At 37.5% G+C, this 12,109-nt stretch overlaps 1 protein-coding gene across 1 annotated transcript in view; it reads left to right on the plus strand.

Annotated features, from left to right (window-relative positions):
- LOC124778016 (prominin-like protein) overlaps positions 1-12,109 on the plus strand; it is a 519,332-nt gene that overhangs the window by 393,652 nt on the left and 113,571 nt on the right. The window contains 3 exon segments of the mRNA XM_047253593.1: positions 7,181-7,390; positions 7,492-7,582; positions 7,584-7,736. Of these exon segments, the coding sequence (XP_047109549.1) occupies positions 7,181-7,390; positions 7,492-7,582; positions 7,584-7,736 (454 nt within the window).

Consider the following 12,109-nt stretch of genomic DNA (forward strand, 5'->3'; position numbering starts at 1 on the left):
TTGTGATGATCATTTGTCCCTATGTAAGTGGGTACCAAAAGAATGTTTTTCCAATCGGAGGAGAAAACTGGTGATTGAAATTTCATAAAAAGATCCCGCTGCAACCTAAAACGCCTTTTTTTTAATGATTGCCACTCCAGTTCACACATCATGACTGTGGCACTATCTCCCCTATTTCACAATAACAGAAAATGAACTGCCTTTGAACTTTTTGATGTCATCCATCAGTCCCACCTCATGCGGATCCCACACCACACAGCAATACTCCAGAATAGGGCGGACAAGCATGGTGTAAACAGTCTCTTTAGTAGACTGTTGGGCCTTCTAAGTGTTCTGCCAATGAATCACAGTCTTTGGTTTGCTCTACCCACAACATTATCTATGTGATCGTTCCAATTTCGGTTATTTGTAATTGTAATCCCTAAGTATTTAGTTGAATTTACAGCCTTCAGATTTGTGTGCCTTATCACATAATCAAAATTTAGCAGATTTCTTTTAATACTCATGTGAATAACTTCATACACTTTTCTTTATTCAGGGTCAGTTGCCACTTTTCGCACCATACAAATATCTTATCTAAACCATTTTGCAATTTGTTTTGGTCATCTGATGACTTTACAAGATGGTAAATGACAGCATCATCTCCAAACAATCTTAGAGGGCTACTCAGATTGCCTCCTATGTCGTTAATATAGCTCAGGAACAATACTTCCTTGGGGAATACCTCAGCAACAAGTGTTCATCGGAGACAAGGGTATCACCTGGAGTGCCCCAGTGAAGTGTGACTGGACCCCTATTATTTTCTGTATTACATACATGACCTGACTGGAAGTTTGACTAGCAGTGGGCAGTTCTTTGCTGATGATGCTGTGGTGTACATGGAGGTGTCAAAGGTGGGCGACTGTACTATGGTACAAAATGATTTAGACAAAATGTTTAGTTGATGTGATGAATGGCAACTGGCTCTAAACATAGTAAAAATGTAAGTTAATGTTAATCAGTAGGAAAAACAAACCTGCAATATTTGGGTACAGCTTTAGTAGTGTCCTTCTTGATACAGTCACACATTTAAATATCTGGATGTAACATTGCAAAGCAGAATGAAATGGAACAAGCAAAGTAAGAGCATATGGACTATCAGACCAATTGTGTGATTGGATTGAGGAGTTCCTAGATAACAGAACGCAGCATGTCATTCTCAATGGAGAGAAGTCTTCCGAAGTAAGTGTGATTTCAGGTGTGCCACAGGGGAGTGTCATGGGACTGTTGCTGTTCACAATATACATAAATGACCTGGTGAATGACATTGGAAGTTCACTGAGGCTTTTTGCAGATGATGCTGTGGTGTATCGAGAGGTTGTAACAATGGAAAATTGTACTGAAATGCTGGAGGATCTGCAGCGAATTGATGCATGGTGCAGGGAATGGCAATTGAATCTCAATGTAGACAAGTGTAATGTGCTGCGAATACATAGAAAGATAGATCCCTTATCATTTAGCTACAAAATAGCAGGTCAGCAACTGGAAGCAGTTAATTCCATAAATTATCTGGGAGTACGCTTTAGGAGTGATTTAAAATGGAATGATCATATAAAGTTGATCGTCGGTAAAGCAGATGCCAGACTGAGACTCATTGGAAGAATCCTAAGGAAATGCAATCCGAAAACAAAGGAAGTAGGTTACAGTACACTCGTTTGCCCACTGCTTGAATACTGCTCAGCGGTGTGGGATCCGTACCAGATAGGGTTGATAGAAGAGATAGAGAAGATCCAACGGAGAGCAGCGCGCTTCGTTACAGGATCATTTAGTAATCGCGAAAGCGTTACAGAGATGATAGATAAACTCCAGTGGAAGACTCTACAGAAGAGACGCTCAGTAGCTCGGTACGGGCTTTTGTTGAAGTTTCGAGAACATACCTTCACCGAAGAGTCCAGCAGTATATTGCTCCCTCCTACGTATATCTTGCGAAGAGACCATGAGGATAAAATCAGAGAGATTAGAGCCCACACAGAAGCATACAGACAATCCTTCTTTCCACGAACAATACGAGACGGGAATAGAAGGGAGAACCGATAGAGGTACTCAGGGTACCCTCCGCCACACACCGTCAGGTGGCTTGCGGAGTATGGATGTAGATGTAGATGTAGAAGCAGGTGAGGATTGTGGTAAGGAAGACAAGTTATCAACTTTAGTTTATTGGGAGAATTTTAAGAAAGTGTGAGTCATCTGTAAAGGAGACGACATATAGAATGCTGGTGTGACCTATTTTTGAGTACTGCTTGAGTGTTTGGGATCTGAATGAAAGGAAGATATTGAAGCAATTCAGAGGCAGGCTGCTTGATTTGTTACCACCAGGTTAAAACAACACACAAGTGTCACAGTGATGGTTCTGGAACTCAAATGAGAATCCCTAGAGGGAAGACAACATTCATTTGGAAGAACATTATTGAGAAAATTTAAAGTACTGTCATTTTAAGCTGACTACAGAATGATCCTACTGTTGCCAACATACATTTCCAGGGTGTATACGACCTGGGACAACCGGGAGATCTGGGAAAAACCCGGGAATTTTTTCATCTGAGAGAAAAACCGGGAAAAACCCGGGAATTTTTTAGAACTCCAGAAATTTTTCATTATTTTAGTTTTCAGTTAAATTTTTGTGATTTTGTGTGGTAAGAACCAACACTCCAACAAAGGATATTACAGTATCCCACATCTGCAGAATAATACTACAGCAACAAAACATGAACGAGAGGAAAAAAAAAGAAAATAAAACTTAAGTGGCAAAGAAAATGTGCCATATACAACAAAAAAACACAGTGCTCATATAAGCATCTGCCAACTGCAAAGTGTGTCAAAGGCGTTAGGAAGACTATGCAATGCTTCCTAACAACACATTGCCTCCAATGAGCATGACGTGGCAGCTCTTTACATTAGATTCTTTTCAGCAGATGCGGGCTCTTGTGCATGTGCAGTTGAGTTGCGTATGAGTAGTATCTTCTCCCGCTTCTGGCTACAGATACATGGCTGGGCGCCCTCCATCTAGTATTGCTCCGGTACGGAAATATCTTAGATTCGGGGCTGATGCACAGAGTTCTGTTTTTTGCTGTTTCCTCTTCATTTATTGCTGTAACATTAAATGAAAAGAAAACGGATTTCTGTGGCCGGAAGCTATCAAATGAATTAAAACATGTTTGCATAATTACACTCTAAATCTCTCCAGGCAAATGCCAGGATGGTTCCTTTAAAAGGGTACGGCCGACTTCCTTCCTCGTCCTTCCCTAATCTGATGAGACCGATTGCCTTGCTGTTTGGTCTCTTCCTTCCAACACTCCAACTCCTCATAATTACAGAAGGCTAAAATATGTTATTAATTTCAGGTTTTATTTCAACCTTTCTGACAGTCAAGCCTTAATCGCCTTGCATAACAATGAAGTTATTTTAGTCGGTTTGCTAAAGAGATTTGGCTTTTATTAATCTTTTCCACTGAAGCAGTCAGTTTATTTGAAACAAAGTGTTTCTTTCACGCTGTTGGCTAGTTTCAACTGTTCGCTGCATTTCAAGTGCATGTGTTCCATCTTCTACCTTGTATGGCATTAGGCCATAATAAAGAACCAAAGATGAGATAATTCAAGAAAATTTACATCCGAATCTGGACATACGAATGTGCACTTTAAGCCGAATTATGCATTTCAGAATGGTTCACAAAATTCCGATGCTCTTGAAGTATCCTCCAATGTCTTTTTTTTTTTTTTTTTTATGACATAATGCACGATCTTTTAATTTTTTACACGTATGAACATACGGGCTTCCTGCGTCATCGTAGCTGCGCAAGTGCAGTGACGGCTGTTATCTAGCGCTCTCTGGTAATGCTGAAACGAATCAATTTCTAACAGGTCACGGGGAAAATATTGCGAATGGTGGTTTGAAAAGCGTCACTTTCAAAGTAAATTTCCTTTTACGCAAGATGAACTACGTGCGAAAATGTAAGATGAATTTCTTAAATCACAGAGCGTTTGACTCTCATTTAAAAATCAACTCTTTGAGGACGACCATCTAGAAGAATTTCGCGCCCAGAAGATCGGTCATTTATGTCGTTATTAAAATTTTTCTGGCACATTTGTGTGATGAATCTTAAAGTGTAACATGCGGAAGAAAGATCAATATTATATGTGAAAGCTTAGCTTCTCTTGCAGCTTATTAATCTTAGAGACCAATCTTATATGTGAAAGTTTTTCGTTTCTTGTAGCAACACTATGTATATTAATTCAAACCATTAACTTTTCTTATTTGTGTGTTCACACTACTTAAGAGTGATCTTGCTATTGACTGACTACATCACGTGTCCTATGCTGTCATCAGCTGGGGCGAGATGACATTAAATGAGCTATAACTGGCTTACAAAAGCATGTTGCAATCTCGATTTCAATGCTTCGGAAAGTAACATGCGGTGTTTGGTGGTATTCGAATTTATACGTTCGTAACACGAAACTATGCAGTGTACATGTTGCTGCACATCAATGATCTTTCCAAAATGTGTTTTTTTTCCCTGAGTTTCGTTTTCTAAAGTGTCAGGAAATTCTATGTCTGTGTATAAAACCATAAACATTCAAAGGATTGATAAGTTTTACACTGCCGAGGAAAAGTATACTGTCATTTCACACGGAAAAACTGTATTTTCAACTGATGAATCCGGGAATTTTTTCCCTTGTCCATGTATACACCCTGATAGACTGTTATTGTTGTCGTCGTCGTCGTCCCCCACTCTGTCAGTGAGTGGAACAGGAAAGGAAATGGCTAGTAGTTTTACAGGGTACCCTCTACCACACACACTGAGTAGGTTGCAGAGTATGTATGTAGATTTAGATGTAGGTATAATGAACAACACAAAGGGAAGGAACCAAAATAACAACTAAATTATCTAGCACACATTATTCAACCACTCACAGAATTTGCTTTCATGTAAATGTATTTTGTCACTTGAGTGATGAGTTTCCAAAAAAAGCTAAATTGGAAAATTTTCAAGGCTTAAGATAATTTGATGTGGTCAAGAAACTAGTTTTTTCACTAAGAAATGTTTAAGCATGTTGATCTTAACCAATGTGTTTAAATATTTCTAGTGAAAAAACTATAATAAATTATAAACAGAAATGTGTAAAGATCAGGTGATCTCCAGGTGCTGTAGGGAAGGTGAAGGTGAAGGGGACGACAAGGGACAATATAGAGAAGAAAGGGAACTGGTGGAACACAGAAAAAAGTTCAAAAGTGATGTTGTGTATAATGAAATTAACGTTAGGAATTTCTCTCTTCTAACAAATCAGGTTGTAATAAAATAACACCTGAAGTGACACAGTTTCAGAGGCGCTATTGGTCTCATACACATTTTATGTATATATATTGAAGCTGCAAGTGAAAATTTTGTACCAAGGCTGGGAATCAAACCCGGGTTCTCCTGTTTACTAGGCAGGGGCATTAGCCACTAAGCCATCTTGGCACAGCAGTCCACACAACTGCACGGATTATCCAGGCATACCTCCCTCCTCAAACCAAATTCTCACTGCCACCCCAGTCTACTTTAAATTCTGCATTACACACCAACAGAAGTGCTGAGGCTCTCCACGTTCTGGAATAGCAGCTCAGCATTGAATGTAAAATGGGGGATCCAGCCTGAAACCCTGGTCCAGATACTTATCCATTTTAAAAGACATAATTTCAGATATAATGGTCTCATACAGATATGATTTTATGAAAAAAATACGTGTTTGAATCGATTGTTTTTCATCTTAGTATTTTAGTTCTCATTTGAATTCCAAAACATTTCTTTGACACAAACTTTTCCAGGACCTTCATAAAACCTATGGCTAACACTTTGGTACCTCTTACTTTTGTATGCGGATAGTGTAGTTGTACCCTTTTTTAAATTTGAAATTATTAATTTTCTTTGTAAGAAAAAGAGAACTGTTTATGAAGTCTCCATAACTATGCCATGTTCTTCCAATTCCTAGTCTTAGTGACTTTTTCATTTGGTGTATAGGCATGTAATGTTTCAATAAAACATTTCTGTATTCGGCCCAAATTTGCTTTGATCAAGTACATTGGTCAAAATAACAAAATTATGAAGGCCTAGATACCACATTTGCACTTTTTCTTTGTGTTTCAAATCCGGAGTCCTCAATTGGCAACCACAGATGAAAAATTGAAATTGTATAATATGGCTTTGGGTGGTCAGTAGTTAAAGATGTGTAAAGTGGTTGATACTATGGATATATCTGAAGGAAAAAGTATAGTACATTTTCATGAAGACTTAATTTACACAGCTTTATTTGATGTGTCAATCAAAGAATTGGGTCCGAGCTGATCATCCTAGCAAGGAGGGGAGGGCAGTGGTACCCTTATTGTGGTATGCAAGGATAACTGGGTGGGTCGGTGGATTTGGGGGGGGGGGGGGGTCAACATTTTCCTTGTCCACCTTGTTTGGTGCACTTTGATTTCCACCTACAAAAAAGTCTAACTGAAAAAATGTTTTTTAATTGACAGCGGAGGTTATGACCACTGGAGGTGAAAACACAGACAACATTTATACCATTTGTAAATTTAGGAAAAACTTTTGACAGTGCTAAATGGAATTCACTCTCCAAAACACAGAAATTATCAGCAATCAAATACGGTGAATGATTAGATACAACTTATACAGAAACAAAAATGTAACTGAGAACATGAAAGGGCGGCACTAGCTGAGAACTTACAGTAAAGTACTAAAGAGAAACTAGAAAAAGGATTTAAAGTTTGTGGAAGGAGAGAAAAAATCTTTAAAGTTCATTGGTAATGCAGTAATTCTGACAGATGCAGCAGAGGATTTGGATGAAGATAAAGTTCAATCAGATTTAAAAGAATGTATAAATTAATAGGAGATATTCTGAGCCTTCTAGCAACAGGTAATTTGGTAATGGAGTGAAATGTGATGGGTAAAAATTGGAGAGGGAGACAGAGGTTTGAATGTAGTAATAATATTCCAATGGATGTATGTTTACTAGTTTGCAGAGATGAAGAGAGTTGTGCAGCGTAGACTAGACACTGAAGAGCTACAACAATAACTGTGAAATCAATGATAGAGCATACTGACAAAGGATGACTGGTATCTCATTCAACCCTGTTTTTAATTCTTCATTTTTCTTTTCAGAGCTGTGTGGGTTATGTTCCTGTTCTCAACAGTTTTAATGCTGGTAACCGTAGCACACTTTGTGGTTGGAGTAGTACTCCAGCGAGCAGGTTGCGATACACTACAAAATCCTGAGGACAGCCAAGTATTTGCACTGATTGATAAGCATGTGGATGTCGCTAGTATATTTCCATCCAATTCTAGTAACATTACCCTAAGCTCTATCGTAATGTAAGTATGAAACTTGTGTGTTCGCATAGCGAGAATAGAAATTTTGAGTCAGTTTGTGTATTCAAGGGACCAAATGTTTCAATGAAGCTATTTGTTTTTAGGTCATGTCATATGAATGAGAGTTTGTTTGGAGTACTTCGAGTATTGGATGCTGTAAATATAGCAGAGATTAAGAATTTTTCAGAGAAGTTCAGGATTGAGGAAAAAAATCCGTGCCTTGGAGGGCAGCATAAAAATTGGTGATGATGTAAATTTTGTTATACTGGATGAAAAATCCAGAAAAGAGCTTGAGAGTTTAAAAAACTCGCCACTAAATTATATTAATTTCACAGCATTTTCTTCTGTGGTAAGTATGCAGCATTGACAACAGTTTTTTCTCTGGATTGTGTGTTGAATGTTGTTGAAAGTTCTTGAAATGTGTAAGAATAAACATACATATTATGTTAATACGTGACTTGTCGAGAATGAGCAGCAGTAATGGCTTTGCAGAGCATTGGCTGATTTTGAACAATTGACAAGTAACACTACTCAAGTGCCACTCACCGATTCCCATACACTTCGAATATGTTGTAGTCTAGGTCAGAATATGAGACACGTATTTTTTTTGTACTTGCCCAAATGGCTGTTGAAGTGATGAAAACCCTCCCGAAGAAAACACAGTTATCATTTTTCAGAGCACATATTGTCGAAACGGTAGGGGATATAACAAAAATGTTGAAACATAATTTCCATGGTTGCTACTGTACTTTACAACTTGTGCCATCACATTTTTAAACATTTGATGTGTTTTGAATCCTCCCCTCACCTCACAGTTTTTGAAACAGTAAAAAGTTTATTTAAATCCAATTATATATTTAACAGCAAATTCAACCACATATGATAAAATTATATCCTGAAGTTGCAGTAGTCAGACATAAGTTGGAAGTAGCTGTATATACCACTCTATGCGTGCTCTTTCCCGCTGTAAGACCCTTGTCATACATAGTGACAGTGTTGTTTGCATTTCCACAATGCAGCCATAAAAGACAAGCTTCTGAAGATTTTAATTGAAACAATAAGGTCTCTCTCTCTGTTGAGTCCAGGAATAACCAATGTAGAGGTGGCGAGAGGCCTATTCCCCCCTTTTTTTTTTTTTTTTTTTTTTTTTTTTTTTTTTTTTTTTTTTTTTTTTTTTTTTTTTTACGTTTGTTGTTTGTTTTGTTTCATTTCTTTGGTTGTTTGACATCTACTTCATTATTTTACGGTATTTAGGTTGTGTTGCATCATCTTTGATAGCCATTGCAATAATGAGGGGACGCTGTATTACCCACTGCAAAGCAGTGCTGCATGCAGAAACATATTATTGCACAATTTACAGCATGTATCACAATTTTTAAAGCAATAATTAACAAGAGGCTCACATTTATCAGTTTTTCTGTGATTTATCTGAACTTGAACTAGGCATACCTGAACATGTTCACGAATCAAGGGGATGAAAACTGATTATGTATCAAACATTAAATTTTCAGGATATTATTCGGCAGGTGCAAATTTACGTCATAGCGATATAGTAAGGTTATGTCAGAGAACTGTTCTACAAAATTCTTCCATGGCCTGAATGTGGACACATCAAGTGGCCAGATTTTGCCAAGTGTTACAGCAGGAATCGTCATACATTTTACGTCCTTATTTCCTTATTCTATGTATGTGCGATAGATCGCCATAAGATGGTATTATGGGAAAGACCAATCTGTGCTATAAATTATTACAAAGGCTGTGGTAACTATGAGCACATAGCAAGCTTAATATGGATTTATTATGGCTACATGTACATTGAGACCCATACTCCGGAAGAGGGTGGTGACGAAGGCACAATGCCCTTGGTCTACCCATGTGCATATGGCCGTCTCGTGCTTACACCAATACACATGGGGCTGTGTGGGTATAGACATCGAATCACTTGGGGGAAACATGATAATGAGGAAGTGTTGGACGGCTGGACAGTAGAATAGGTATGCATTAATGTATGCGTGCACTTTAACTGCATGTGTACAGGTGCACGTACTGTCATTCGGTAATCACTGCTCTCATGAACTGGCAGCCAGAATTTGCAGACTAATACAGCACAATGAATCCAAAGAATGTACTACACCTATTACACAAAATCTTCGATCATCTGCAATACAAAATTGACTGTATCATTACCGATTAGGTAACATTGTTCGCATTACATTTAGCGAATTTGATAAGAGTCCATCGACACCGATGTATTTCTAGGCAGTTAAAGTACTTTGGTCTATGATGACAAAAGTGTCCTTAGGTTGTTGCAGGGGAAGAGGTCTTTGAAGAGCATTGTGAGGATGTTATGGAAGACGGTAAGAACAGTAAAATGGTAATAGATTTGGAATATAAAAAAAAGGCAGTTATGTTTTGGCACAGGAAGAAGAGGAATAAGAGTTTAAAAACAGTCCAACATAATTTCAGAAAGATTAAGGATACAAAATCACTATACAGATGGGGAACACAAATTACTGAAGCTGGGACATGAAGTGACAAATTATTACAGATTTCCAAATGTGTATTGGAACAATTCCAGAATGCATTGATAAATCAGTAGCTATTCATGACTTGGACCTGTAAGGCATAAAATTATTTCCAGAGAGATTAGTGAATTTGTTACTTAAAAACTGTAAACCAACAAAGAACAGTTAGTAGAACATGCTAATGTATTGGTGGCAAACATAAAATCATATATTGCATCATTAGGAGAGGACAATAGTTACAATTCAGACCAACCTGGATTTAATTTGAAGACAAACACAGATCATACCCTATCCTTTAAAGGAACACTAAAAATTGAATGTCTCATTCAATCGTTGAATTTGAGAACCTGCAACTAGACGAAACAGCCTATCCTATCAGCAAGTGTTGTTTTACAGTCCCTTTTTCTCATAACCCTACAGGAAACAGGTGGCCAGTTTGAACCCATTGTTCAACAAGCTATTTACAAAACTGATAATATTGTTTCATTTGCTTCAACATCTGGTAAATTAACATCAGGTCTCGCTATTAAATGGTTTGTGGGTCTTTGCTTACCTACTGTTGGTGAATAATCTGTTCCGTGTTTGAATTCCTGGACAGGACAAACGGAAAGAAATTTAACAACATAGGCAAAAGTAATAAGGACGTAAAAATTATGACAATTCCTGCTGGGACAACTGGCATAGTCCAGCCACCTGATGTTTACACATTCAGACCATGGAAGAATTTTCTGAAACAGTCCTCTGATGTAATAATACTATACAGCTATAATGTAAATGTGCACCTGAGGAGTAATATCCCAAAAATTCAATCTTTGATTCATAATCGGTTTTCATCCCCTCGATTTGTGAAAATGTTTTAGGTATGCGTGGTTCAAGAGTGGATACATCGCAGAGAAAACTTATAAATAAGAACCACCTGTTAACTATTGCTTTAAAAATTGTAATACATACTGTAAATTGTGCAATACTCAGATGTGCGTGGTGCAGAATGTGTATGTATATGCAGTCCTTATCTGCAATGGATAAAACAATGTCTCCTCATTATTGCACTGACTATCAAAGATAATGCAATACAATAATACTGTGAAATAACAAAGTAGATGTCAAATGTAATATGCAAAACAAACAACCAAAGAAATGAAACAAAACAAATAAACAAATCAAAGACCATGAAAAAATAAGACGGGAATAGCCTCTCGCCACCTCCATGTTGGTTATTCCCAGACTCGTCAGAGAGTGAGACCTTTTTGTTTCAACTACGTTTTTTTGGAAGCCCGTCTTTGATGGTTGCACTGTGAAATTGCAAACAACACTATCCCTGTGTATAACAAGCATCATATGATGAACAGTGTATGCATATAGTGGTGTATAGAGATACTTCCAAAGTATATCCGACTACTGTAACTTCACGACATAACTTTTATCATATATGGTTAAATTTGTTGTTAAATAGACTATTAGATTTACTACACACAAACTTTGTACCATTTCAACAATTGTGAGGTGAGGTGAGGTGAGGTGAGGGGAGGGTTTTGAAATATATCAAAATGTGTAAAGACGTGATTACACTGTAAAGTACAGTAGCAACCACAGAAATTGTGTTTCAACATTTTTGTTATATCTCCTACTGTTTTGACAATATGTGTTCAGAAAGATAACAACTGTGTTTTCTTCAGAAGGGTTTTCATGACTTCAACGGCTGTATGGGCACACATAAAAAAATGCGTGTCCCATATTTTGACTTAGACTACAACATATTTGAAGTGCATTGGAATTGGCGAGTGGCACTTGGGTAGTGTTACTTGTGAGTTAGAACTGATGTGCCCAGTAGAGATAATACTATTTCACTGCTAGCCTGGTGTTTTAGTTCTGTCAGAATATTCAGCTTTTTGAAATGAACTAGTTCCTCCTTTGAGCATTGAGATGTAAGGTCTTACAGGCAACATGTATTTGAATATTGGTGTATAGAGATTGCATTGCTAACTACTTTTCATAAAAACTTAGCAGTTCACTTTTGAGGAGAATTATTTAAAAAAATGCATGACATAAAGCAATGTAGAAATCAATTGGAAAGGAAACTGTGGCGAGGACAAATATGATGTAGCAAAGAAAAATAACCATCAAATGATCCATATAAACAAATATGTAATGGACCTGTGTAACACTCTCTTCCTAAAAGTAACATAAAAACTTGGTA

Source organism: Schistocerca piceifrons, chromosome 2 (assembly GCF_021461385.2).
Source record: "Schistocerca piceifrons isolate TAMUIC-IGC-003096 chromosome 2, iqSchPice1.1, whole genome shotgun sequence".
In the NCBI taxonomy this organism is placed as follows: Eukaryota; Metazoa; Arthropoda; class Insecta; order Orthoptera; family Acrididae; genus Schistocerca; species Schistocerca piceifrons.